General features: G+C 37.5%; 1 protein-coding gene and 1 non-coding gene across 2 annotated transcripts in view; one reads left to right on the top strand and one right to left on the bottom strand.

Annotated features, from left to right (window-relative positions):
* Positions 1–27,807, bottom strand: part of CPD (carboxypeptidase D) — a 94,259-nt gene that overhangs the window by 55,330 nt on the left and 11,122 nt on the right. Inside the window, exons 3-6 of the mRNA XM_058283797.1 lie at positions 4,653–4,795; positions 3,378–3,547; positions 1,346–1,692; positions 683–874 (exon numbers count right to left, since the gene is read on the bottom strand). Of these exons, the coding sequence (XP_058139780.1) occupies positions 683–874; positions 1,346–1,692; positions 3,378–3,547; positions 4,653–4,795 (852 nt within the window). The remainder of the gene's footprint in view (positions 1–682; positions 875–1,345; positions 1,693–3,377; positions 3,548–4,652; positions 4,796–27,807) is intronic.
* On the top strand, positions 338–399 carry LOC111762004 (U7 small nuclear RNA). Its single transcript, XR_002795224.2, has one exon. It is a non-coding gene; the product is annotated as a U7 small nuclear RNA (small nuclear RNA).

Genomic DNA, 27,807 nt, shown 5'->3' on the forward strand with positions numbered 1-27,807 from the left:
GCTTGCCCAAAACAGGCAGAAGATGAGCAAGACAGCAAGCTGGCTCAGTGGGCAGGTGCAGCAAGCTGACACAAGATGACACAACAAGGAGACACAAAGAGTAAAGACAATGAGAGACACAGCAAAGCAGGGAGCAGAGATGGCTCAAGAGATTGAGTGCTTCTCTCCCACATGGGAGGTCCCAGGTGTGGTTGCCATGCCTCCTAAAGAGAAGACGAGTAGATACAGAGAACAGACAGAGAGTGCAAAACAATGAGGGAGGTGGGGAATAAATAAATAAAATAAATCTTTAAAGTAAAAAAAAAAAAAAAAGAACTATTGTTAAAATGGAATAATTTAGTGTTATAGCTCTTTTAGAATTTGTCTGGCAGGTTTTCTGGCTCTAGCTGGAAAACCTCCAAAAAAACAAATGAACAAATAATTTGTAAAAATCTTACACTGTTTTTAGTAAATAAGAGCCATTGATAAAGTGGAAAACCCCATTAAATATAAAATTTTTCACATAATTGGTGTGGTTATTTTATAGGAATAAGAGCTATAACCACTATAAATTAACTATAAATTAAAAGAATAAAATATAAAGAAGTTTCAGAGAAACAACCAATTTAAATTCCCTTTTATCACAAAATAATCATGCCATGTGATAATCAAAACATTAAACAATAAAATAGATATTCATTACCTTCCTGGGCCTTTTCATACCCGTCAGGATTCATAGATGGCATAAGATGAATTCTAGTGCTATGAACCAAATCTGTTACTTCAGGGTCTATTCCAAAGTTCTTACAAAGATATTCAATGAGGTTCAATAGCAATTCTCTTCCAACCACTTCATTTCCATGCATATTTCCTATGTACTTAAATTCTGGTTCACCTGAAAACAAAATATTGTGGAAGACTTTTTTCCTTTTCAATTACCATGGACTCTCTCTATACTTTTCCCAACATATATAAATATTCTGAATCAAAAATTTAAGAAAATTAATTTTGAAGATATAAGCAGGAAAATACTTCATAAACATCTAATAAAGCAACTTTCTGCTTACTCCTACATACATCTGAGAAGTAGGCTCAAAGCATATATATATCTATATATGACATATAATATGAAAATAAAAGCATCATTAGCAGAAGAGAATCTAATCTATTCAGCATATTAAATATCATGTGTAATATGGGTTATCAAATGGCTTTTCTTCCTTTCTGGCAAAAGATTGGCTATTTTTTGTTTGATTCAGTTATTCATATTAAAGGTGACCTTTCTGGATTAAACATGAATATGTATGAATCAAAACATAGCTTTAAGAGGCATTACTGAAATTATTTGTAAGAACAAACCATTTACCTGGCTCATGAACACCTGGATTATCAGATATCTCCATCACATAAAGTTCTCTTGACTCTACTGATTTTCCCAATGAATAAAGCCGGGTGATGTTAGGATATTCATTGGCAAACCTTCTCAAGAAGATTTCCATATCAGGGAAATGATGATGGTGAAAATCCTTTGGCTGAATTGGTTGGTAGGAGGATGGTGTTCCAGGTGGAATATTAGTTACAACCATGCTAGCAGTCGCTGAAGTCTCAGTGGTGGCAGGGGTTACTGAAATCACAGTTGGCCGGAGGGAAAAATCTACCTCTGTGGCTGGTCCTTCTTTCACCATTATATTATAAACTGTAAGTGGCATGTATCTGAGGAAATATTTGAAAAAGTAGATACCTTAAAGTTAAATTAACATTGATCGTACACTTTTGAATGGCTTGTATGGTGTGGGGAAAAAAAAAACTGTTTAAAAGAAAAGTTGCTTCAACATTACAAAAGCACAGTAGCTTTTTCATATTCTCACACTTAGTTGTCTATCAAAACACACACTAAATAAAGACATGTGTAAACTTAAGAGAGTTTAGGATATTATCTCACAGAGAATCCCAGATTAGGTCTTTGAAGAACTATTCCTTTTATCAATTTTCTTAGGAACCAAATACTAGAATGCTTACCAAAAAATTACATCCAAAGAGAAAATACACTGAAAGAAGAAGGTCTTCACTCTATTATAACCACACTGCTATACTCACAGAGATAAATTAGCCAATTCTTTGCAGTGCTTTATCAAACTGACATTCCAACTACTGTCCCAAAGAGGAAAGTTGAAAATTAAGTTAAAGGTTATCAGTTCAATCCTTATTAAAGTGAACTTCCATAAAGATTTCCAAGGGAGGTGGGAAATTACTCATTTCATGTATTAGAAAGTTGATGATGGGAAGTGGATTTGGCCCAACGGGTGGAGTGTCTGCCTACCATACGGGAGGTCCAGGGTTCAAACCCAGGGCCTCCTGGCCTGTGTGGTGAGCTGGCCCCCACGCAGTACTGATGCACGCAGGGAGTGCCGTGCCACACAGGGGTGTCCCACGCGTGGGGGGCCCCACGTGCAGGGAGTGCGCCTCATGGAGAGGGCGCCCAGGGCAAAGAAGGGTGCGAGCCTGCCCAGGAAGTGGTGCCGTGCACACGCAGAGAGCAGATGCAACAAGATGACACAACAAAAAGATACACATATTCCTACAGAAGGACACACAGTAAATGGACCCAGAGAGTAGAAAACTGGGGGGGGGGGGGTGAAATAAAAAAATCTTTAAAAAAAAGAAAGTCGATGATAAGACAGCTCTTCAAAATGTCTTTTACAGGGAAACGGGCTTGACCCAGTGGTTAGGGCGTCCGTCTACCACATGGGAGGTCCACGGTTCAAACCCCGGGCCTCCTTGACCCGTGTGGAGCTGGCCCATGAGCAGTGCTGATGCGCGCAAGGAGTGCCCTGCCACACAGGGGTGTCCCCTGCGTAGGGGAGCCCCATGCGCAAGGAGTGCGCCCCGCAAGGAGAGCCGCCCAGTGTGAAAGAAAGTGCAGCCTGCCCAGGAATGGCGCCGCCCACACTTCCTGTGGTGCTGCTGCTGACGACAACAGAAGCGGACAAAGAAACAAGACACAGCAAACAGACACAGAGAACAGACAATTGGGGGAGGGGGGATATTAAATAAATAAATCTTTAAAAAACAAACAAACAAACAAAAAAATGTCTTTTACAGAGCCCAGGGTTTCTTCTATCCTAGCCTTCAATTAACCTCCCCACAATGCTTTACACAGTAAAGTTTTCAAAGCTGTCCTTCCTCTCAAATGCTACAATTATGCTCCATAACCAGTTGTACCTGTTAGACTATGTGACAGAAAACTTCACAGTAGTATTTTTATCATTATAAAAGGGGAGGGAAAAAAAAGAAAAAAAAAAAAAAAGCCAGAGACAATGAATAACATTTCCTATACAGTATTTGTCTTAGATATAAAACAAAGGCTTCACATTTTAAAAGTCTAGTTTAAGTCTTACCCAGTTAAAACTGCTGTAAGGTTGTAAGTTCCAGGAACAAGTAATCTGTGGAAATCACCAAATCTGCCTGTTGTGATATTATGATTAATCCCAGCCACTGCGATGGTTGCATTCTCTAAACCGGATCCTGTTATAAAATCTTTAACAAATCCTTTAACTCCAATGTGGACCTAAAAAAAAAACAAGAATCAAAGTAGACTGTTCAGAGACTATCAATTTGGAAGACAAGAGTGCATAAGCTCTCTCCATCTGCACTGATGCAAGAATTTCTTTGAAAAATTAGGCTACTCCTCTATTGCCACAAGACATTTTTAATTCCTCCAATTTAAAATAAAATACAGACAAAAATATTAAACATTTACCAATTTAAGTCATGTGTCTGAAATCTTGACTAACAGGCAATAGGCTTTTGAAATTTCCTCTTTTCAAAGCTAGACTGCTGATTTTCTCAAGAAGTTGTAAGCAATAATTTCTGATATAACCAATAGTTAATTAGCCTGTTTGATGTTTAAATCAAACTGATAGCCATTGTTCGTATAGTGCTAAAGGCCCTAGAGCCAATTTTTTTTTTTTAATTTCTCTCCCGTTCCCTCCCAAGTTGTCTGCTCTCAGATGTGTCCATTCACTGTGTTCTTTTGTGTCCGCTTGTATTCTTCTCAGCGGCACCCAGAATCTGTGTCTCCTTTTGCTGCATTATCTTGCTGCGCCAGCTCTCCATGTGTGCGGCGCCACTCCTGGGCAGGCTGCACTTTTTTCAAGTGGGGCAGCTTTCCTTACGAGGTGCGCTCCTTGCATGTGGGGCTCCCCTACGCGAGGGACACCCCTGTATGGCACAGCACTCCTTGTGCGCATCAGCACTGCGCGTGGGCCAGCTCACCACATGGGTCAGGAAACCCTGGGTTTGAACCCTGGACCACCCACATCGTAGGCGGATGCTCTATCCAATGAGCCAAATCTGCTTCCCTCCTAGAGCCAAATTTGATCACATGACATTTAAGAAAATGGGAGTAAAAATATGGCTTGTCATTTCAGTTTATAATGTTCTAAGGTTAGGCAAAGGGAGCCCTAAAGAGCAAGGATGCTGGGGGCAAGAGTGCAACAAGGGAGGCAGAGTTGGAATTTATTCTGATGTAATAACCTCTAAAATAATAATAAAAACAGATGAATAAAATAAAGGACCTCTAGTATAGATTGTCATTTCTATGCAACTGAATTTGTCCCTTATTTATTAATTCATTATTTCTACACCCCAGCTATTTAGTCAGCTACATTTACCTTTTCAATCAATGTGATCAAAGACTCACGATTATTCTCCCACTCTTGTCGAAGCTGAGAAGCAGGTGGGTACTTGCAACAAGACAGTTCTAATGTGATCTCAAAACAGTTGGCCCAAACATAATTGTAATCCTGCATACCACCTGTAACATGAAGGAAAAAAATAAGTTTGCTCTCAGAAGGAAAAGAATTCTATTCTCCAAAAGACCAAAGACACTCAGCCATCTATGAATATACATATATATATATTTTTTTCTATTACATTATTTGAATCCAGAGAAAGTACTTAAATTCTAGAGGAAGCCAAGAAGGAAGGTTAAAGGAATATACATTGGTGATGAGACAAAGAGTATGAACAAATTAGTTAATAACAATAATGACAAAAGATCTACATTTGAATATTTATTATATGCCAGGCATGTTCTACATGTATTTACAACACTACATCTAGGGTGGTACAGCTACATGAGCCAGGGAAAAAATAAAAGATACAACAAGCCCTTTTAAAATATGTTTAATAAAAGACAAGTAGAAAGGGGAATAAGCATCCATGATCAGCCACCTTTCCTGCTTCCACACTTACACAAATCCAGACTCATTCTCTAGAAAACCAATTACCTTATCATATCTGTCACTTGATTTTTCCACATCTTTTTTTTAGTGGATAAAGACTAGGAATTAGGCAGGGTAGCAGAGGAATAATTTCTCTAATATCTTACCTTGCCCTTGTGGGCAAACATTTATGAGCAATATTAGATGGTTTCCAAAGCCTGTTTTGTGGTATGTAAAAATGGACCCTGACCTTAACTCACTTCCTTCTACTATCCCTGAAAGATGCCTCACAAGTCTAGGTTTGACTCAGTGAATACTATCCATCAGAATCTTGTAAATGCTGTACCAGACAAGGAAACTTCTCTTTCCCCAACATTCTCCTACAAAGAGTTTGATTTTTCCTGTGACAGAACAAAGTACAAATGAAGGTCCTCTTTCTCCAAACCCCAGTACCTCTTAGATGATGTTCTTCAAGATCCTTCAGATCAGAAGAGAGAGGAATAATTTTTTTCTCTAATTGCCTTGGCACCAACAGGTACACATGAGTCATAGATTCATCTGTCACCTACTGGCTGAGAACCCTTTAGCAAGTTACAGCATGGATGTGAGTCATTATTTATTTATCTGCAATATGAGCATTAGATGATCACAAAGGACTCTTCCCTCGTATGTGGGAAGCCAGCACTCAACCACTGAACCACATTGGCTCCCTCTAGCTCTTGAAATACATCTACTTTATATAATACAACATGATCCATTTCATAGCTTATTTATAGAATATTGTTGTGACACAAAAGCTAGGTTAAGTGTAAAGCATCAAAAATGACACCACAGTAAATCAACAATTTATAGTCAACTTAAAGTAAAATGAATTTCATCTTTTTGATCAATATTAAACATTCCAAATTTCACAAGTTTATATTTGCTATAAAAACTTAATAACATAAACAAAAATCTAGAAATTTTGAGATTTGTCATCCATGTTTTAACTTTTACTACAATGACCTAAAGTTTAACAATAAAAGAATGGCAAGTTCTATATTGTTTGTCCTTCTCCTACCCTTAAAAAATATAATATAGAGAAGCAGATTTGGCCCAACAGATAGGGAGTTCACCTACCACATGGGAGGTCCAAGTATCAAATCCCAGACCTCCTGACTTGTGTGATGAGCTGGCCCATGTGCAGTGCTGATGCGCTCAAGGAGTGCCCTGCCATGCAGGGGTGCCCCCTGCATAAGGAAGCCCCACGTGCAAGGAGTGCACCCCGAAAGGAGAGCCGCCCAGAGCAAAAAAGGTGCAGTCTGCCCAGGAGTGGCGCTGCACACACAGAGAGCTGACGCAGCATGATGACACAACAAAAAACGAGACACAGATTCCAGGTGCTGCTGACAAGAATACAAGCGGACACAGAAGAACATACAGCAAATGGACACAGAGAGCAGACAATGGGAAAGGGGGAAGGGGAAGGAGAAGGGGAGAGAAATAAATTTTAAAAATAAAAAAAAACTTAAAAAAATATATTCCCTCATACAATTGATCTAAACTTTAAATGAGTAATGCATCATTGTAAGGACTATTAGTGGGTGTGAAATATTAATATCTCATTGTGGTTTAGATTTGCATTTCCCTAATAGCTAATGATGCTAAATTTCTTTCCATGTGCTTTTTAGCCATTTGTATATCCTCTTTGGAGAAATGTCTAAGTATTTTGCCAAATTGGGCTACCTTTTTATAGTTGTGTTGTAGGGTTTCTTCATAAATTCTGGCTAGTAAATCCTATCAGATATATGGTTTCCAAATATTTTCTCCTACTGAGTAGGTTGTCTTTTCACTTTTGTGACAGTCTTTTGATGTACAAAAGTTTCTAATTTTAAGGAGGTCCCATTTATCTATTTTTTCTTTTGTTGCTTGTGCTTTTGGTGTAAAGTGCAAGAAACCACTGCTCAACACAAGATCCCAAGATGCTTCCCTACATTTTCTTCTAGGAGTTTTATAATCCTGGTTCTTGTATTTAGATCTTTGTTCCATTTTTAATTAATTTTTGTATATGGAGATAGGGGTCCTCTTTCATTCTTTTGCATATCCATATCCAATTCTCCCAACACCATTTGTTGAAGACTATATTCTTTCCCAATTTACTCCTATATATTTGATTCTTTTGCTATTATAAATGGATTTTTAAATTTCTTCCTCAGATTGCTCATTACTAGTGTACAGAAGTACTACTGATTTTTGCACATTGATCTTAAACTCCACCACTTTTCTGAGTTTGTTTATTAGCTCTAAGAGCTTTGTTGTGAATGTTTCATGATTTTATGTATATAGAATCATGTCATCTGCAAATAGTGAAAGTTTTACTTCTTCCTTTCCTGTTTGGATGCCTTTTATTTCTTTTTCTTGCCTAACTGCTTTGGCTAGAATTTCCAATACAATGTTGAATAACAGTGGTGACAGCAGGCTTCTTGAAGATCTTAGAGGGAAAGCGTTCAGTCTTTTACCATTGAGTATACATATATATGCCTTTTATCATGTTGAGAAAGTTTCCTTCTATTCCTAGAGTTCTAAGTGCTTTTATCAAGTACGATACTGGATTTTGTCAAATGCCTTTTCTGTGCCTAGGCGGGGGACACCCCTGCGTGGCATGGCACTCCTTGCGCGCATCAGCGCTGCGCATGGGCCAGCTCCACACGGGTCAAGGAGGCCCGGGGTTTGAACCGTGGACCTCCCATGTGGTAGACGGACGCCCTAACCACTGGGCCAAGTCCGTTTCCCATTTCCGCTTTAATCTTTGTTATTTCTTTCCTTCTGCTTCCTTCAGCATTAGTCCAGTGTCCTTTTTAACAGTTCCACCAGGTCTTTGATTTTAGTTACTTCTTTAAGTGTTTAGGGCTATAAATTTCCTTTTCAGCACTGCCTTTGCTGCATCCTGTAAGTTTTGATATGTTGCATTCTCATTTTAATTCATCTCAAGATAGTTACTGATTTCCCTTGCAAGTTCTTCTTTGACTAATTCTTTGAGTATATTATTTAACTTCCATATTATGTGGATTTTTCAGTTCTCTGCCTATTACTGGTTTCCAGCTTTATTCCATATGAACAGAGAAGATACTTTGTATAATTTCAATTTTTTAAAAAATGTACTGAGATTTGCTTTGTGATCCAACATGTGGTCTATCCTGGAGAATAATCTATGTGCACTTGAGAAGAATGTATACCCTGCTGTTTTTTGGGGGGTGCCATGTTCTGTATATGTCTGTTTGGTCTAGTTCATTCATTTATTATTCAAGTTTTGTTTCCTTATTGATATTCTGTCTAGATGTTCTATCTATTGATGAGAGTTGTACATTGAAGCCCCCCACTATTACTGTAGGGGTGTCTGTTTCTCCCATAAGTTTCAGGGTTTGCCTCATGTATTTTTGGGCACTGTGGTTAGGTGCATAAATATTTGATTGCTCTTTCTTCTTGGTGGTATGCCCCTTTTATTAATAGTGTCTTTCTTTGTCTCTTATAACAGCTTTTAACTTAAAGTCTATTTTGCCCAATATTACTAAAGCTACCCCCACTCATTTTTGGTTATTATTTGCATGAAATATATTTTCCAACCTTTTACTTTCAAACCATTTGTGTCTTTGGGTCTGAGTCTCCTTTAAATAACATATAACCAAGCTTTTTTAGTAGTTCTGCCACTCTGTCTTATGACTGGGGAATTTAGCCAATTAACATTCAGTGTTATTACTATAAAGGCAGTACTAACTTCAGCCATTTTGTCCTTTTATTTTAATATGCCTTATCATTTTTTTGTCTCTCTGTACCTTTATTGCAACCTCCTTTCTTTAGGTGATCTTTTTTTTTTTTTTTTTTTAAATATTTATTTATTTATTTAATTCCCCCCCCTCCCCCAGTTGTCTGTTCTCTGTGTCTATTTGCTGCATCTTGTTTCTTTGTCCGCTTCTGTTGTCATCAGCGGCAGGGGAAGTGTGGGCGGTGCCATTCCTGGGCAGGCTGCACTTTCTTTCACACTGGGCGGCTCTCCTTGCAGGGTGCACTCCTTGCGCGTGGGGCTCCCCTATACAGGGGACACCCCTGCGTGGCAGGGCACTCCTTGCGCGCATCAGCACTGCGCATGGGCCAGCTCCACACCGGTCAAGGAGGCCCGGGATTTGAACCACAGACCTCCCATGTGATAGACGGACACCCTAACCACTGGGCCAAGTCCTTTTCCCTTTAGGTGATCTTTTGTGATGTATCTGACTAATCCTTTCCTCATTTCTGCTTTATTATAGTACATATTTTTAAATAGTTTCTTTGTGCTTACTCTGGGGTTTATTTTATATAACCTACATCTATAATCTACTAATTTAAAAAGATACCAACTTAGTTTCAATAGCCTACACATTCTCTGCTCCATATCCCTCTGTTTCTCCTCTTTGTTGTTTTTTCTTTAATCACACTTTAACTCTTTATATTTTGCATGTCCATTATCAGGAAATATGCCCTTTTCTTGTTGAACTGTATTCTGACTTGTATAAGAATTAAAGAGTAGAGTTGTATATATCGAGGATACAGTACTATTGGGTTTTGCATTTACCCTTTTACCTTTACTGAAAATCTTCATTACATATTAATAACAGGGGCAATTCACCAAGAATAACTATAATAAATGTTTATGCCCCTTATGGGTACTCCAAGATACATGAGGCACACATTGACAAAACTGAAGGAAGATATCAGACATTTCTACATTAATAGTTGGAGACTTTAATACACCACTCTCAGCATTGGATAGAACATCTGGACAGAGGAGAAATAAGGAAACAGAGAGCTTGAATAATATGATAAATGAACGAGACCTAACATTTACAGAGCATTACATCCTCCCTATTTGTGATATTTTCCTGCTTCTGTACGGTATTAACAAATTAACTTATAAAGTCCTTAAAGGAGCTCTGTTCAAATTGGTTTAATGATCAATAAACAAATAAATTAAATACTCCTGGGAAGAAGATGTGATTCAACCAGGTGGGCGCCTGCCTACCACATCAGAGGTCCCAGGACCTCCTAAAGAAGACAAGCAGATGCCATACCTGCCACAAGCTAGATGCCACACCTGGCACAATGAGCAGATGCCACAAGGCAGCAGACACCACAGCCCATGGGGAGTGGATGTAGCTCAGGCCGTTGGGCACTTGCCTCCCATGTGGGAGGTCCTGGATTTGGTTTCTGGTGCCTCCTGGAGAAGATGAGCAAACAATGACCAGACAGACAAGAGAACCACCTGGGGGGTGGGGGATAAGTTAAAAAAAAAAAAAAAAAGGGAAGCGGACTTGGACCAATGTTTAGGGCATCTGTCTACCACATGGGAGGTCCGCAGTTCAAACCCCGGGCCTCCCTGACCCGTGTGGAGCTGGCCCATGCGCAGTGCTGATACGCGCGGAGTGCCGTGCCATGCAGGGGTGTCCCCCGCGTAGGGGAGCCCCACGCGCAAGGAGTGCGCCCCCTAAGGAGAGATGCCCAGCACGAAAGTTAGTTCAGCTTGCCCAGGAATGGCACCGCACACACAGAGAGCTGACACAACAAGATGATGCAACAAAAAGAAACACAGATTCCCGTGCCGCTGACAACAACAGAAGCAGACAAAGAAGAACACGTAGCAAATAGACACAGAGAACAGACAACTGGGACAGGGGGAGGGGAGAGAAATAAATAAATCTTTAAAAAAAAAAAGGTAAATAAATGAATCTTTAAAAAATAAAAAAGATAAATACTCCTAAAATCCCAAGAATAACAAGAAACTAAACTTGTAATTCTTCCAATGTCAAGGTTTAATAAAAGCAGCTATGTGTCTTGGGTTATCAGTTATAAAATACAAGCACACTATGGTGGACTAAATTGTGTATCCCAATTTGGACAAGTCCGTGGTCTTGGTCCACATTCTGACGGATGTGGATCCACTGTAAGCACTCTCTCTTGAAGATGTTATTTAGTTAAGGTGTGGCCCAAATGAATCTGGTTGGGTTTTTAATCTGAATTATTAGAGTCCTTTATAAACAGAATGAAATTAAGACATATATATAGAGAAAGCCCCAGGAAGAGGCTAAAAGTCAACACGAATTGGAGGAGAAAGGAAAAGATATCTCCATGTGCACTGCCATATCATAGACATGCCAAGGACCAAGGATCAGCAGCAGCCAGCCACAGAACACCAGAATCTTCAGGGAAGACAAAACTGTCAGTCATGAAATTGAAATTCCATGATTCAGCCAACCCACTGTATGGTATTTGTTTTAGCAGATGGAAATTAAACACACACATTTTATTTTACCTGGAGATGTTCTTCCTAAACTTATACAGGTTTACTGTAAGGTAACATTATATCTACTAGATGTTTAGATGATGAAAAATAAAAATGTAAGCTTGCATTTAACCAAATTGAGCCATTATTCTGACAAAGTTTATTTCAATAGTAATTGTGTTTTGTAAGATGCCAGCCCTAAAATAGATTCCAAGATTTTTTTTTTATTTCTCCCCACCCAGTTGTTGTTTGCATTTTGCTTTGTCTGTTTATTGTGTGCTGTCTTCTTTTTTAGGAGGTACCAGAACTGAACCTAAGACCTCCCATGTGAAAGGAAGGCACCTAATCGTTTGAGCCACCTCTGCTCCCTGCTTTGTTGAGTCTCTCATTATGCTTTCCTTCTTGTGTCTCGTTGTATCACCTTGTTGCATCATCTTGTTGTGTCAGCTCGCTGTCTTGCTCATCTTCTTTAGGAGGCACCAGGAGCTGAACCTGGGACCTCCCATGTGGTAGGCAGGAGCTCAATCACTTGAGCCACATCTGTTTCCAAGATCTTTGATAAGTAAAACTTATGCTAAGTCAAGGTATGCAGGATGTGTTTTTGCCAAGAAAAAAGAGTAGTTTTGTCCTAAAGTAATATGACTGGTTGTTGTAGAATTTTTAAAAAAGGAAAGTAAAGGACAAAAATGGATATGAAAAGTTATGAAAGATTTGTGGAAAATAAATTTTATTTCTAGTGGTTAAACCTGAGTAAATACAATAGATTTATTTATAAGATTTTAAAGAGTTTTAGTAGGAAATAATATATTGACGCAAAACTAGAAGTTTGCTTTTCTCTGTTAAAATGACAAGTTTTCTTGAATTACTGATCTATTCTTAATAAGACATTAAGCTTTTTTGTTTTGTTTGTTTTTACCATCTGAGTAATTGGCCTACAAGGCAGAGACTATATCTTATCAGAATAATTTCCTGTACTTTATGTTCACTTTATCGTGTCTTTAATTGTTTAAAAAAATCACCTTACTTTTAACAGAACTAAATTGTTTTTTTTTAAATAATCATGTTACCTCATATAATTACTTTTTAAATCTTTTAATGTCACATTGGTTAAACAGGGAGCCAAGTATTGTTTTCACAGTGGTTCATGATCCTATTTGAGTGTTCAAACCTCCTGAAAACTTTTGACATTTTGCCTTCTCAAAATCAAATTCTAAATAATATCCTCTTGATCTCGAACTGTCTTTGGCGTTTTCCAGAGGGCCCTGGAAAATAACAAAGGATTTGGCCTTTCACCTTGTAAAAGGACAGCTGCTAGATTAGGTTTATTTGATATGTTATGAGTTGTATGGGAAGTGTTGTCAAATTAAAGGGTATTTTTCTAACTTCCTGGTGGTTAATTTTGTATGAGTTAAATGTTATTGATATAAAAATTTCAAAATCATATTAAGTTCCTAGAGATTTGTTAATGTCCTCAGTGACCATATGTCCTAGCACTAATATGACTAATATTGGACAACAGTACAGTGTTATTAGTCATAACTTCAGTTAATCTTTAAAAATGTTACATGCCACAAAAACAACCAAATTTCATTGTCAGTTACATTGCTCTATTCTGATTCTTCTCTGAAATCAGCTACAAGTCAGAATTTCCTCTTCAGCAAAAAAGAGACTTTAAATGAAGAACAAGGTGAGTAGTAAATAAATCATGATCTACTTGTTAATTACATAACCCTAGTAAAATTGTAGGACCCTGACCAAGAAGGTCCTTTACACATCTTTAAATGGACTTTATACAGAATATTCTTCCACAGGATATGAAAAATGTCCTTCCATGTTATCATATGTCTAGTCTCCAGATGGATAGAGGCTTTTCTTTATCCCAAGGATACTGCTCTCATGAAAGCTAAAAAAATGACTAGACTTTGTTTTCCCCACTTGAGAAATTCCTCCTATTCTCTCAAGGAATAGAGACACCCATTTCACTGAAACTTTTCAAGGTCTTACCTGTCAACCAAGTTTCACTGCCTATACCATTCCCAATCTCCTGGTAAGGTGGAAAGAAACAATGGGATATTAAAATTGAAGTTAGCTAAGTTATCACTCATTGGGGCTGCCATGGCCAAAAGTACTCCTGTTGGTTCTGATGGTCTTGAGATCTACACCATTGGGCAAAAGCTGATCAACCCCACAGAAGATAATTACTGGGTGGCTCATGTACTTGGACAATTCACTAGAGGTGATCCAGTAATAGTCAAGCAAGATTTACTTCAGTACTGTAAGGGATTAATGGAATATTGTCAGGGTTATCTTCAATAGGTGACAGAACGTTTTACCGACGTTTCACCTCCTAAAGACAACTTTCCAGAAAACCTGCAACCTGGTAACCTTCTATTCTGGAAAAGATATCAGAGAAAGACCAGTCATGAACCTCACTGGAAAGGACCTTACTGGGTTTTGTTAACTTCACATACGGCTGGGTAAATATCTCCTAGCTACAGTGGGTGCCACTGAAGTGATTATGTGAAACTGTTTCTGACACAAAACTAAAGTTAACCAATAAAAGATGATGGTATCTGATGTGGACAGCTTCCACCCAAGATCATGGAACAAGAATCTGCTGACCTGTAAAGGAAAATAAGTGTTGGATTGGATATGTAGAAATAGGAACAGTCATTCAGTTGGTGGGAATGTAAAATGGTGTCACCACTGTGAAAGACATTTTTGTCAGTTCCTCAGAAAGGTAAGTACAGAATTACCATATGACTGGGCAATCCCACTTATAGGTATATACCCAAAACAACTGAAAGCAGAGATTTAAACAGATATTTGCACACCAATGTTCATGGTAGCATTATTCACAATTGCCAAAAGATAGAAGCAACCCAAGTGTCCATGTCTAATGAATAAATAAAATGTAGTATATTCATACAATGGATTATTCAGCCATAAAAAGGAATGAAGTTCTGATACATGCAATGACATGGATAAACCTTGAAGACATTATGCTGGGTGAAATAAGCCAGATTCAAAAGGACAAAGACTGCATGATCTCTGATATGAAATAATTAGAATAAGCAAGCTCTTAAGAGTCAGAATCTAGAATATAGGTTACCAGATGATGGGGTGAAGGTAAGGAATGAAGAGTTAATGTTTAAATTACACAGTTTCTATGAGCGTTGACCATAAAGTTTTGGTAACGGATGGTGGTAACAGTAGCACAATATTGTGAACATAAGTAACATCACTGAATTATATATTTGAATGTGGATTAAAAGGTAAAATTTAGGTTGTATATATGTTACAGAATAAAAACTTTAAAAAAAACAACAGAAAACATAGGCCTGTACAACACAATGAACTCAACTATAAATGATGGACTACAATAAATAGTATAACTATAAAAATGTTCTTTCATCAATTGTAACAAATGTATCACACTAACACAAAGTGTTAATAATAGGGTGGTATATGTGAAGTCTGTACTTCATGCATGGTTTTTCTGTAAACCTACAACTTTTCTTTAAAAAGAAAAAAAAAGAATATGCTGACCCAAACTTTGTTTGATCCCTGTATTTGTTTTTAACCTGTCTTTAAAATTTTGTTAGTTTTGTTCCCTTTTCCACAGCTTTATTTGCCATCCTCTCCCTCGTTGTTGAAATGAAACCATTAATCAAAGTATAATTATTTTTAATGATCCATGGTGCTCTAAACTTAGATCATCCCCTAGATCCAGTCATTCAAGTCTAATTGCTGGATTTGCCAACACCTTGAAAAGAAGGCACTTGAAATAGTATTTATCCAGAAAAAATCAATTAATGGAGGGGAAAAAACCATAAATGGTGAACAGGTTTATGAAGAGGTTTGACATGCTGTTAAAAATCAGGATAACTCTTCTATAGATTGATATGGCAAATTTATTGCACATTGGGAGTTTTTAATAAAAGTGTTAGGCCAGCCTTGCACTACCATGAACTCTGTAACTAGAAACTTTTCCTTATGTGTGGAAAACTGAAATCACACAGGACCAGAATTAGGAAGCATTCCAGGCCAATCATGTAAACAATCTCTGGCTTGATTCAGATAATGGAAACCGGATTCCCATATAAATGACACAGAACTTCCAATAGACTTTGATAATAATACTTTTTTAGACCTAACAAAGAAAATCACTGAAACTAGATATTGGTTTAATGGCAAAAATATTACTGGCACATAGACGGCTTCTATTATCCTCATTCAATACAGATAAAACTAATGTAATCTGGTTTAATCAATATTCAGGTCATATCTGTGGAAACTCAACATACATAACTGGGAGTAATATACTTGGAATCTTGCATCAAAAAAGCAAAAATGTCTTTTGCTCACTTGCACTAACTCTTTTGGAAAATGGCAATGTGCCAATGCAAATATGACTTCATCAGAAGGTATAGAAATCCAAAAAAAAGAGACATTCATGGTGGGTTTCTGAATATGCTCTTAGCCTTACATGAGATTACACAGGATTGTGTTTTCCTGGGGGGTGGGGGGAGAGAAGGGGGAGAAGGGATATATATTTAACACTTTTCACCATGATTGATCAGGAAGATATGGAATAGGAGATCTTGTTCCATCTAAAACAAAGTTGTCTACATAAGGAGATATTTTTGTCCTAATACAGGAAAAATGTTGCTTTTATATTAGTAAGTCTAATACATGATAATAATATAAATATTTTATTTTTATTTTTTTATTTTCACGAGGTACTGGAGATTCAACCCAGGACCTCATAAATGGGAAGCAGGCACTCAACCACTGTGCTAAATCAGCTTCCCTATACATATTTTAAAGGACCAAGTTGAGGTATTTGAGGATATTAGTCAGGCTCAAACATTTCAACAGACAGACCTATTTCCTGACTCAAACTCTTTGTTTAATGGAAATGGGGACAACTAGTACACTTTAGATCTACGCTTTTAATTGTGATTATTAATCTCTATGTTTTTTATTTCTTGCGCAAACTGTGTTTCAAGATTCTGTTCAAATTTCTCATCATCTGCAAGACAGATAGTTGCTCTTAAGATAATTAATCGAAAAGGAAAATGAGATAAAATGGACTGCCTGGTGGACTAAGGCTAAAATAATAAATACCTTGCTGTGGAGAGATGGCCATAACCATAATCCACTCAACTAAACAAGCAACTCCACTTCAAGAGTCCTAAATATGATTTAATAGCCACCAAATGAACCTCACTGCAATCAAGAAAAGGAAATGAATATTGAAATTAAAAAGGGAAAAGGGAACAAAACAAATGACTGAGCCTTCTGCGACCACCTGAAAAAAAAAAGGAAGACCAATGGTGGTGAATGGAGTGTTTTACTGTTAAATAAAATAAAATGACCATCTGCATTGGGAGTTGCCAGGAATGGCCCCTTTTCTGAGAAATGGCAGGGACTTTATAGAAGATAAAAATTGGCCAAGGATGAATACAGACCAGAAAGTGGAGCATTCCTGATAAATTACAATATGAACAATATTTAATATGATGGTCTTAGTCACGTAGGAGTAGCTTATTAAACATGGACAAGTATACTATACTAATCAATGTATATCTGTTCCTTGCTTTGTAAAATCCTACTGTGTAATAAAAAACTTAAATGCCAACCAATTGTAACTTCCCAGTTGAAATCTCCCAATGCCTGTATAAGCCACACACCATTTTAAGACTCTCACTCCCCTTAATTTTTTTATTTTTTTTATTTTTCTCTGCCCACCCCCAACGTTGTCTGTTCTCTGTGTCCATTTTGCTGCGTGTTCTTTGTCCACTTCTGTGTTGTCAGTGACATGGGAATCTATGTCTCTCTTTGTTGCATCATCTTGCTGCATCAATTCTCCATGTGAGCAGTGCCATTCCTGGGCAGGCTGAACTTTCTTTTGCGCTGCGCGGCTCTCCTTACGGGGTGCACTCCCTGCGCGTGGGGCTCCCCTACGCGGGGGACACCCCTGTGTGGCACGGCACTCCTTGCACGCATCAGCATTGCGCATGGGCCAGCTCCACACGGATCAAGGAGGCCCGGGGTGTGAACCGCGGACCTCCCATGTGGTAGACGGACGCCCTAACCACTGGGCCAAGTCCGCTTCCCTCACTCCCCTTACTTAAGATCCACCTGCTCAAATAGTTTCTCTTTCAATAAACCTGCAGTTTTGATAATACTGGTAACTTATTTTGTTTTGAAAGCATGAAGTAAAAACTGATAGAATGATAGAAATGGAAACATGGACAAATCCACAATTAGATTGGATACTTGAACATTCTTCTTTCAGTAATCAAAAAAACAAGTAGACACAAAATCAGTATGGATAGAGAATGCAACATCATCATCAACTAACTAGATCAACTATAGTCAACAGCACAATATACATTCTTTTGAAGTACACATGGAATATCTACCAAGACAGACCATACTCTGAGTTATAACATAAACTTAACAAATTTAAAAGAACTGTAATCAACAAAGTATGCTCTCTGACTATGGTAGAATTAAATTAATAGAAATCAATAACAGAAAGTTATCTAGAAAATATCCTTCTCTAAATGCAGTATCATAAAATAAAGCACATTTCTTGAGTTTATAACAACAAACTATTCCAAAAGGCAATTAGTGAGTTATGATATATACTGTAAACTTTTTCTAAACTTACAAGAGTCAATCAATGTCACAAAAGCAGTAGACTTTCGTTTCACAAGACAAAAAAGATAAAGCTATCCTAACTTTAGAATATCAAAAACTTTATTCACCAATTTCCAAATTTTGGCTTAGAAATTACTTCTTAAAAAATTGTCTAAAACCCAGATTGACAAATGGGGTAACTGTCTGAGTGATAAATAATTTAAGAATATGGGGGGAGGGAAGCAGATATGGCTCAAGTGATTGGACTCCTGTCTTCTATATGGGAGGCCCCAGGTTCAAATTCTGGGGCCTCCTGGTGAAGGAAAGCTGGCCTGCACTGCAGAAAGTTGGTGCAGCAAGATGATGAAATAAAGGGAGTCAAGCAGACAGAAGAACAAGCAGCAAATGGACAGAGAGAGCAGACAGTGAGCGCAAGTGGCAAGGTGGGGGGAATAAATAAAATAAATCTTTTTTTTTTAAAGAAAAAAAAAAAAAGAATTTGGGGGAGAGGCCGGAAATAGGCATTGTTTGCCATCTGTATTAACCTTAACATTTATTTTTCCGATACTAAATGTCAGTCTGTGTAATAAGTAGTCTTAACTAAGTGGTTGATTCAGATTTGCTATCTTGATTTTTTCCTCAACACAGAGCCAACTTATACAAAGCTATAGTTCACTGTAATAAGGAACAATCATTGATGTGTAGAGAGGCCTGACATTACTGAAAGCTGCAGGTGTGCAGATTCAGTTAATATGGTTTTTTTTTTCCTAAGCTGTTATGTCATATGGCTCAACAGAGACTAAAAGAAGACGTGTCAGATTTCAAAACATTATCTTCATCCATCCAAAGAAATTTTTCACTTAAGGAGTAAAACATTTAGTTATAAGCTTGCCTCAAAGCAATAAAGCACTTTATTATTAATAGTGTATAGGATCTGCTCCTTTACCCTACTTATAACATCATAAAAAAGCAGGCCACTATTATCCACTAGTTGCTCAGGGGGTTATCTAAACCAATGATCCTGAAATGTTTTTGTTCAAGCCACAACAATTTTGAAATATTATGCAACGACACATGATTTTTTAAGAAAAGATGTATTTATTTGTCCCCCCTTCACCTCCCCCTCCCTGCTGTTTTCACTGTCTGTGTCCTTTATCTGATCTTCTTTATCTATTTCTCTTTTTGTCTTCTCATTTTTTCTCCTCTAGGATTCACTGGGATTCGATCCTAGGGACCTCTGATGCGGAGAGAGGTTTCCTGTCAGCTATACCACCTCAGTTCCTGGTTTCTGCTGTGCTTCACCTTGACTCTCACCTTTGTCTCTCTTTTGTTGTGTCATCATCTTGCTGTGTGACTCACTTGTGTGGGCACTGGCTCACCACATGAGCACTCAGCTCACCATGCGGGCACTGAGCTTGCCGTGCGTGGACACTTGACTCACTGCGTGGGCACTCGGCTCACTGCACGAGCACTCACATGGCCACTCGGCTTGCTACACAGGCACTCAGCTCACCACATGGACACTGGCTGCACAGACACTCTTTCTCTTCTTTTTCACCAGGAGGCCCCAGGAATCAAACCCGGGTCCTCCTATGTGGTAGGCAGAAGCCCTATCACTTGAGCCACATCTGCTTCCCTCTCAATTTTTTTAAATAAAAATTTTTTTCAACTTCAAAAATTATTAACAGACAAAAGGAAGCTTAACAGATTATGGAGGCATTATTTTTAAAATTCTGTCCAGGAACATTTATCTTATTTAATCCTAAAAACAATCTCAGTTGTTTCTCTAGTGCTCAGAAAGATACATAAATAAGCAAAGACTAGTTCGATGACATGGCCATGGTCTCCTTATTAATGAAGAAAATGAAGAAAAAAAATGCTCGATCATATTCATATCTCATAAAACTAAGTCCCATATTCTTTTTTTTTTACCATTAGCATTGATATAGTACTTCTTTGTCTTTGCTACACAAATATTACAATATTACTCTTAACTATTATTTATTGGCTATATTTGTTATATTTTCTCCAGGTATCATTATATTCTTAATACCCTGTAATATAGGAACATTCTTATATTTAAGTTAATATCCACAACCCTCAACTACCACCAAAATCAGTTATACAGTCCCTAGATTATCCTTTAGCTGTCTTTCAATTAACATTAACCTCACTAGACTACCCCTTTCAGCCACAATCAAATTTATAAATCAGCAGTTAGTTATACTCATTATAATGTGCTACCATCAACTCTATCCATTTCCACATATTTACAATCAACCTTATTAAACATTCTACATACACTCAGTATCAGCTCCCCCTTCTCAATCCACATTCTATCTCCTACTAACCTATACTCTATAGTTTAACTCCGTAAGTTTACTCATCATAATTAGTTCATATCATTGAGAAAATACATTTGTCCTTTTCTGTCTGGCTTATTTCACTCAACATAATATCCTCAAGGTCCACCCATGTGGTCATCTGCTTCCCCAGTTCATTTCTTCTTACAGCTCAATAGCGTTCCATCATACGTATACACCACATTTTGATTATCCATTCATTGGTTGATGGGTTTTAGCAATTGTGAATTATGCCACTATGAACACTGGTATACAAACATCTGTTCACATACTTGCTTTCAATTCTTCTGACTATATTCCTAGTAGCAGGACTGCCAGATCGTACAGCAGTTCTTTATTTAGCTTCCTGAGGAAAAATCAAACTCTCTTCCACAGAAGCTGCACTATTTTACATTCCCACCAACAGTAAAGTAGTGTTCCTATTTTTCCAGTTTTCTATTTTTTTAATAATGGTCATTCCATAAGGTGTGAAATGATATCTCATTGTAGTTTTCTTCCCCTCCCCCCACCACTCTGCTATTTTTGCTGTGTCCTTTCACTGTGTGATCTTCTGTATCATTTCTCTTTTTGTCTTCTCTTCTCATCTTTCTCCTCTAGGATTCCTCAGAATTCGATCCTGGGGACCTCTGATATGGATAGAGGTTCCCCGTCAATTGCACCACCTCAGTTCCTGGTCTCTGCTGCACTACCAGAAAAGGGTTGGCTTTCATAAAAGGAATTTACTAGGGTAAAAACTTAAAAGTTCTGAGGCTGTGAAATTCTCCAAATCAAGGCACCATAAGAAATGCTGTCTCAGCAAAGGTTGAATGCTGGCAGATACTGGACTTCTGTCATGTGGAAGGCAAAATGGTGGCTCTGCCAGTCTCTCTCTGCCTTTTCCTCCAGGCTCACTTTCTTCCCGAGCTTAGTGTGGGCAATCAAGCACTTGGCAGGGCTCTCCATCTCTTCAGCTTTGAGCTACTCAATGGGCCTAGCCTTTCAGGGGCCTCTCTCTGTGCTTCTGTGCTCCACTTATTCCAGCCTCTTGGGGTTTCTCCCAGCCTTTCAGGGCATGTCTTTCTGTGACTGCAGGTAATCCTGGAGCCCTTTCTCATAAGGCAGGGGAAAAATGGCAGCTGTATTTCTCTGTGTGTTTCTGCTTCCAGTTCTCAGATTATTATATAAGACCCTAGCAAGAGGCCAGAGACTCAACCTGGATTACACCACACTGATATAGTCCAATTAAATTCCCTAAAATGATCTAATCAAAAGGTCCCTTCACTGAATCTAATACAATCAAAGAGCCCACACCCAGAGAAATGGATTAGTTCAAAAAACAATCTTTTCTGGTATTCACAAAACTTCAAACTGTCACACTATCTAAGTTTTCATCTTAAGTTTAAACAGTTATAAACAATATAATTTCCTGCATAATGTGAATTATGATTGTTAAGTAAAACTTTTACATCACTTTCTTTATTTTAGGTTCTTTTTAAAATTTTTTTTTAATTTTTAAGATTTAGATTACATAAATGTTACATAAAAGATATAAGGGATTCCCATATGCCCCACTCTCTCCCCCCTCCCCCACTTTCACACAGTAACAACATCCTTTATTAGTGTGATACATTTGTTACAATTGATGACCCCATATTGGAGCACTGCTACTAACCATGGACTACAGTTTACATTATAGTTTACTTTGTCCTGCACAATTTTGTAAGTTATGACAAAATATACAACAGCCTGTATCCAACATTGGACAAAACCAATGTCCCAAAAATGCTCCCGTATAACACCTATTCTTTCATCTCCCATTCCTAAGAACCTCTGGAGGCCACTGCCTTTGCATCAATGATACCAGTTCTTCCATTGCTAGAATAATAAGAAGTCTAAAAGAGACTATAAGTCTACTTCAGTCTATGCTCATTCCCCAATCTTGAGGATTTTGGGATGGTGATGCCTACTCAGCTTCTAATTGAGAGGGGCTTAGATCATCATTTTTTTTTTCTTTTCATTTTTTCAAAGCAGTTTTATTGTGATATGTTCACATACCACACAATCTATCCAAAGTGTATAATCAACCGCTTTTAGAATAGTCACAATGTTGTACACTCATCACAATTTTATTTCATTACTCCAAAAAGAAAAACTCCACACCCATTAACAGTTACCTCTCAATCCCTCTCTTTCCCCAGCCCTACATAACCACTAATCTAATTTCATCTTTATAAATTGATTTATATGTACATTTTATATAAATGGAATCACACAACAGGTAGTACTTTGTGTTTGGTTTCACTTCACGTAATGTTTTCTGGGTTGTTGTTGTTTTTTTTCCCTCTCCCCTTCCCCTCCCCCGAGTTGTCTGCTCTCAGTGTCCATTCCCTCTGTGTTCTTCTGTGCCCGCTTCTGTTCTTGTCAGCGGCACGGGAATCTGTGTCTCTTTATTGTTGTGTCATCTTGTAGCATCAGCTCTCCGTGTTGCAGTGCCACTCCTGGGCAGGTTGGACTTTCTTTCACGCTGGGTGGCTCTCCTTTTGGGGCACACTCCTTGCACATGAGGCTCCCCTATGTGGGGGACACCCCTGCGTGGCACAGCACTCCTCGCACACATCAGCACTGCGTGTGAGTCAACTCCACATAGGTCAAGAAGGTCCTGGGTTTGAACCGCAGACCTCCCGTGTGGTAGACGGACACTCTATCTGTTGAGCCAAGTCCACTTCCCAGGTATTAACATCTTGTAACATTAATATACAAAACATTTGTTCAGTTTCAAAGAAAAAGTCTTATATATGCAATACTACCCGTATTCATATTTCACATGAGTTTTTACTATGCTATACAGTCCTATATTACATTTTTTAGCTTTCCCTTAGTAATATATATTGCCTTAGTCTTTTTCTTTCAACCACTGTTATACCCATATAATAACACTGCTACTTACAAACATTAGGTTGTAACCTTTTCTATTCATTGCCAAAGATAAACACAAACCTTTTTTAAACAATTCTGTACAAGTTAACCCTCAGCTTTCCATTCTCTAAACTCATTATGTTTTCTTTTGGTGACCCATAATCTAGTTATTAATTCCAGGAGTTTATACAATATATTTAGTCCATAATAGTGCAATCATATAGTATTTGTCCTTTTGTGGCTGGCTTGATTCATGACTCAACATAATGTCCTCTAGGTTCATCCATGCGGCCATATGCATCACGACTTCATTTCTTCTTATAGCTGCATAATATTCCATCATGTGTATATACCACAGTTTGTTTATCCATTCATCAGTTGATGGACAGACACCTGGGTTGTTTCCATCTTCACAATCATACATAATGGCACTATGAACATCAGTGTGCGAGTCTGTCCTAGTTACTGCTCTCAGTTCCTCTGGGTATATACCCAGTAGTGGTATTGCCAGGTCACATGGCAAATCTATATGCAATTTTTTAGGAACTGCTAAACAGTCCTCCACTGTACCATTCTACATTCCCAACAACAGTTGAATAAGTGTTCCTATCTCTCCACATCTTCTCCAATATTTGTAATCACACTGTGATTATACTAAAAGCCATTGATGGGAAGCAGATTTGGCTCAACTGATAAAGCGTCCACCTACCACATGGGAGGTCCAGGATTCAAACCCAGGACCTCCTGACCCATGTGGTGAGCCGACCCACATGCTATGCTGATGCCATGCCACACAGGGATGTCCCCTATGTAGGGGAGCCCCACATGCAAGGACTGCGCTCTGCATAGAGAGCCACCCTGTGCGAAAAAAATGCAGCCTGCCCAGGAATGGTGCTGGAACCTTGGAGAGCTGACACAGCAAGACGACACAACAAAAAAACAAGAATGCAAGCGGACACAGAGAACAGATAATGGGGGGGGGGGAGAAATAAAAATAAATAAATCTTTAAAAAAAAAGCCATTGATTGTACACTTTAGATAGACTGTACAGTAAGTGAATACATCTCAATAAAACTGCTTTAAAAAAAACAAAAACAAAAAAGAATTAATTGTACACTTTGGATAGATTGTATGGTATGTAAATATATCTTTATAAAACTGTTTTAAAAAAACAAACAAAAAAGAAATATAAAGGCATTATGATTCACGATTTCTACTGACCCAAAAGGCATCATCCTATGGGTACCAATATCTGCCCATATTCTCAGAGTGACTTTCCTCAAAATATGGAACAGAATTTTATTGTAATTTTACAATTATTTTCCCACACACTTTGAGAATTTAAAAGTCTTTTTCCTTTCTATATTCAAATAAAGTGATACGTATTTTAAAACCTTAGGAAAAAAAGATACTCAAAGACAATACACCTTTATTGTCACACCAGTCCTTATTACCGTTTTCCACCAGAGAGAGAATTAACCTCAAGGACGGAAGGACGGGGGCTTAAAATAAGTTCAACCCTTCATTCAAAGATCAAGCTATGACTGAGCCTTATGTCTCAAGTAGAAATCCAATAGAAAAAAATATAGTCATGTTTCAGTGTTAAGACTTAAACACAGCAAGTTTTTTGTTTGTTTCTTTTGTTTTGTTTTTAATTTGTCTGAGCTGGTCAACTTTAAAGTGTGAAATTGCATTCTACAAGAACCCTATATAACTGGGGGATAGGGGTATGTTGAAGTTCTCTGCACGGGGTTTATATTATATTTGTAACTGTCCTTTAAGTTTGAAAGTATTTCAAAATTTAAAAAAAAAATTTTTTTTACAAGAACTCTTCAAAACAAAACAAAAAAAAGAACAAAAAGAACCCTTTTACAGGAAAATCTGCAATGCTTTTTTTAAATAGGAAAAACATTATGGCGTAGGACAATAGGTAGGTAACTTCAACCCTATTTAAATTTTGAGCTTACTGTTATTTCTTTACTTCAAAACTACTTCAAAGGACAGTGTGAAATTCTTGCAATTTTGGTTTCTGTGAACAATTTTTTATAGACAATAAATGAATTTTTAAATAATTTTGTACTCCTTGAGAGATTTTTTAAAGTAATGGGCATAAGAGTCATAAAAAATGTTTGGAAAATTTGGGCCAAATGAACCAAATGAATGTAAAACAGAGGATGTCTTTTTAAAAAATTCCCCCAAACTCCTGATCTTTAAATTCACATATACTCTGATCAAATCTTAAAATGAACTCGGTCTTTGTATTCTGAGTATCTTATCTTATGAAAAGCTATTTCCTTTACCATTCCTACTGAATATGTATTTGCTAATGATATGATTCTACAAAGTTAAACTGAATTATACAGTCCTGTGTCTGTTTTCAATTTTGCCTAATCTGGTCAACACTCTCTCTCAGCTTTTTGAACTGTATTTCCTTCCTTTCTTTCTTTTTTTTAAGGTTCTCCCATTTTAAGTTAAACAGAAAAAAAAATAAGCACATCTAAGTTTTAGACATTGGATTTGAAGATTAGAGGGCTATATCTCAAAGTAGTGTTTGGTTTTCAATACTCACACAGACCTATTATCACATTACAAAATACACAACTGTAACTCCTAAAGGCCATATTTTATATTAGGTTATATTTCAGTTTACTAACATAAACTCCTGACTAAAGTAGAAGCAAATATTTCATTTAGAGTATTGTTTTACCTTTTTGCTTTCCTTTTTAAATTAAGCGTTGCTTGGATTGAAAAAGAGAAAGGAAAAAAAGAGATCTAACCAGCTCCTTAATGTACAATGTGATGCCTCAAGAGTAGGTAAGACTCAAAGTACTTTTACTTAACATACATTATCAACAGTACTTTTAGAACACAAACAGGCTGAGAATTAATATCTGAATTGTCAGCATTCCTTAAAAAAAACATTCCAGTACAAAATGCCAAAAGTACACTCATTTTGGAGGTGAAAAAGCACCCATCTGTTCATTTATATATATATATATATATATAAATACTCTGATTGAATTTCTGGCTCTAAGTAATTAAGCCAGGAAATCATTCCAATCCAACTTTCAAAAATCACGTACACTGCCATATGCTTTTCAAACGTCTCATAACTGCTAAATCTCTCTAATCTAGACCTCTTGCCCATGTACCAGAGCCTATTTCCCAACTGCCCATTGGGCACTTATGACTGATACATCAAACTTAACATATTCCCACCACCTCCAATTTTCACCCCACTCTCATCAAGAGACAAAATACACACACACACACACACTAGTTCCTCCAATTAGTCTTTTCCATTCCTATTATCATTCTTACTCATCTAGCTTAAAAATCTCCAAGTCATACCGTTGGTTTCTTTCTCTCCTGACATTCCGTTCTACCATCTAATTAGTGTTTAATCCTCCAATTCTTAGACAATTTCACATATATGTCACATTTCCTTTTCATCCCAAGCATCCTTCTATAAAACCATTATCTCCAAAAGAGATCTCACTCCAAATGACTACAAAAACCTTCCTTTGTCTCTGTCTAGGACTCTTCTCCTGCAAACACATCTTACATAAAGATAACTCCAAAATGAAAAGCACCACACTTCTTATAAAAAACAAAAAGCAAAAACAACTTTTTAGCAGTAGACCCAAACAAGTATCAACAACCTAAGCTGATAAGCTTTAGACTGTGGTATAAACAAAAAGCTATAGGAAGGCAGAAGAGTGACTGTTACTACTGGGATGATTTCAGAAGAGGTAATAGCTGAACTGGAGAAAAGCATTCCAGACAGAGGATGGCGAAGGCTCACCAAGGTGTGCTGAGAGTTCACATTTTGGGGAAGGACAAGTAATCCTGTGCATACTGAATGCCAGGAAAGAGGTAGGAGGTGAGGCTAGCAATGAAGACTTCAGCCAGAAAGTGGGACCTTCAACATCATGCTGAAAAGTTTAGGCTTGAAACCTGTTAAAATGTGAAACAAGCAAAGATACAAGCATCCTTTTAGTTTTTATGTATTTGTTGTTTTTAACATATAATTTCAAAAACAAAGTAACACAAGCAATAATAGAATCAGACATATCTTCCGTGTGACAACTGATAAATTAGTCATCAACACCTCAAATTAGTAAACAAACTCTGCAAATTTGTTTGTTATTCAAATTACAATATCCATAATGAATGATATTTCTGTCTTCATGATGTAACAATTACTAAGAGAGGTATGTTTAAAATCGCCTACTATAGATATTTATGGATTTGTACACTTAATATCAGCACTGTTCTAAGTTCAAGAATACCTTTTTTTTTTTGTTTGCTTTAAATAGGTTCCTATTTTCTGGTGTTTGGATTAATTTCTAACGATCTGTTTAATGACACAAAAAAACACTACTGGAGAATAACCTTTCTG

Source organism: Dasypus novemcinctus, chromosome 21 (assembly GCF_030445035.2).
Source record: "Dasypus novemcinctus isolate mDasNov1 chromosome 21, mDasNov1.1.hap2, whole genome shotgun sequence".
Classification (NCBI taxonomy): Eukaryota; Metazoa; Chordata; class Mammalia; order Cingulata; family Dasypodidae; genus Dasypus; species Dasypus novemcinctus.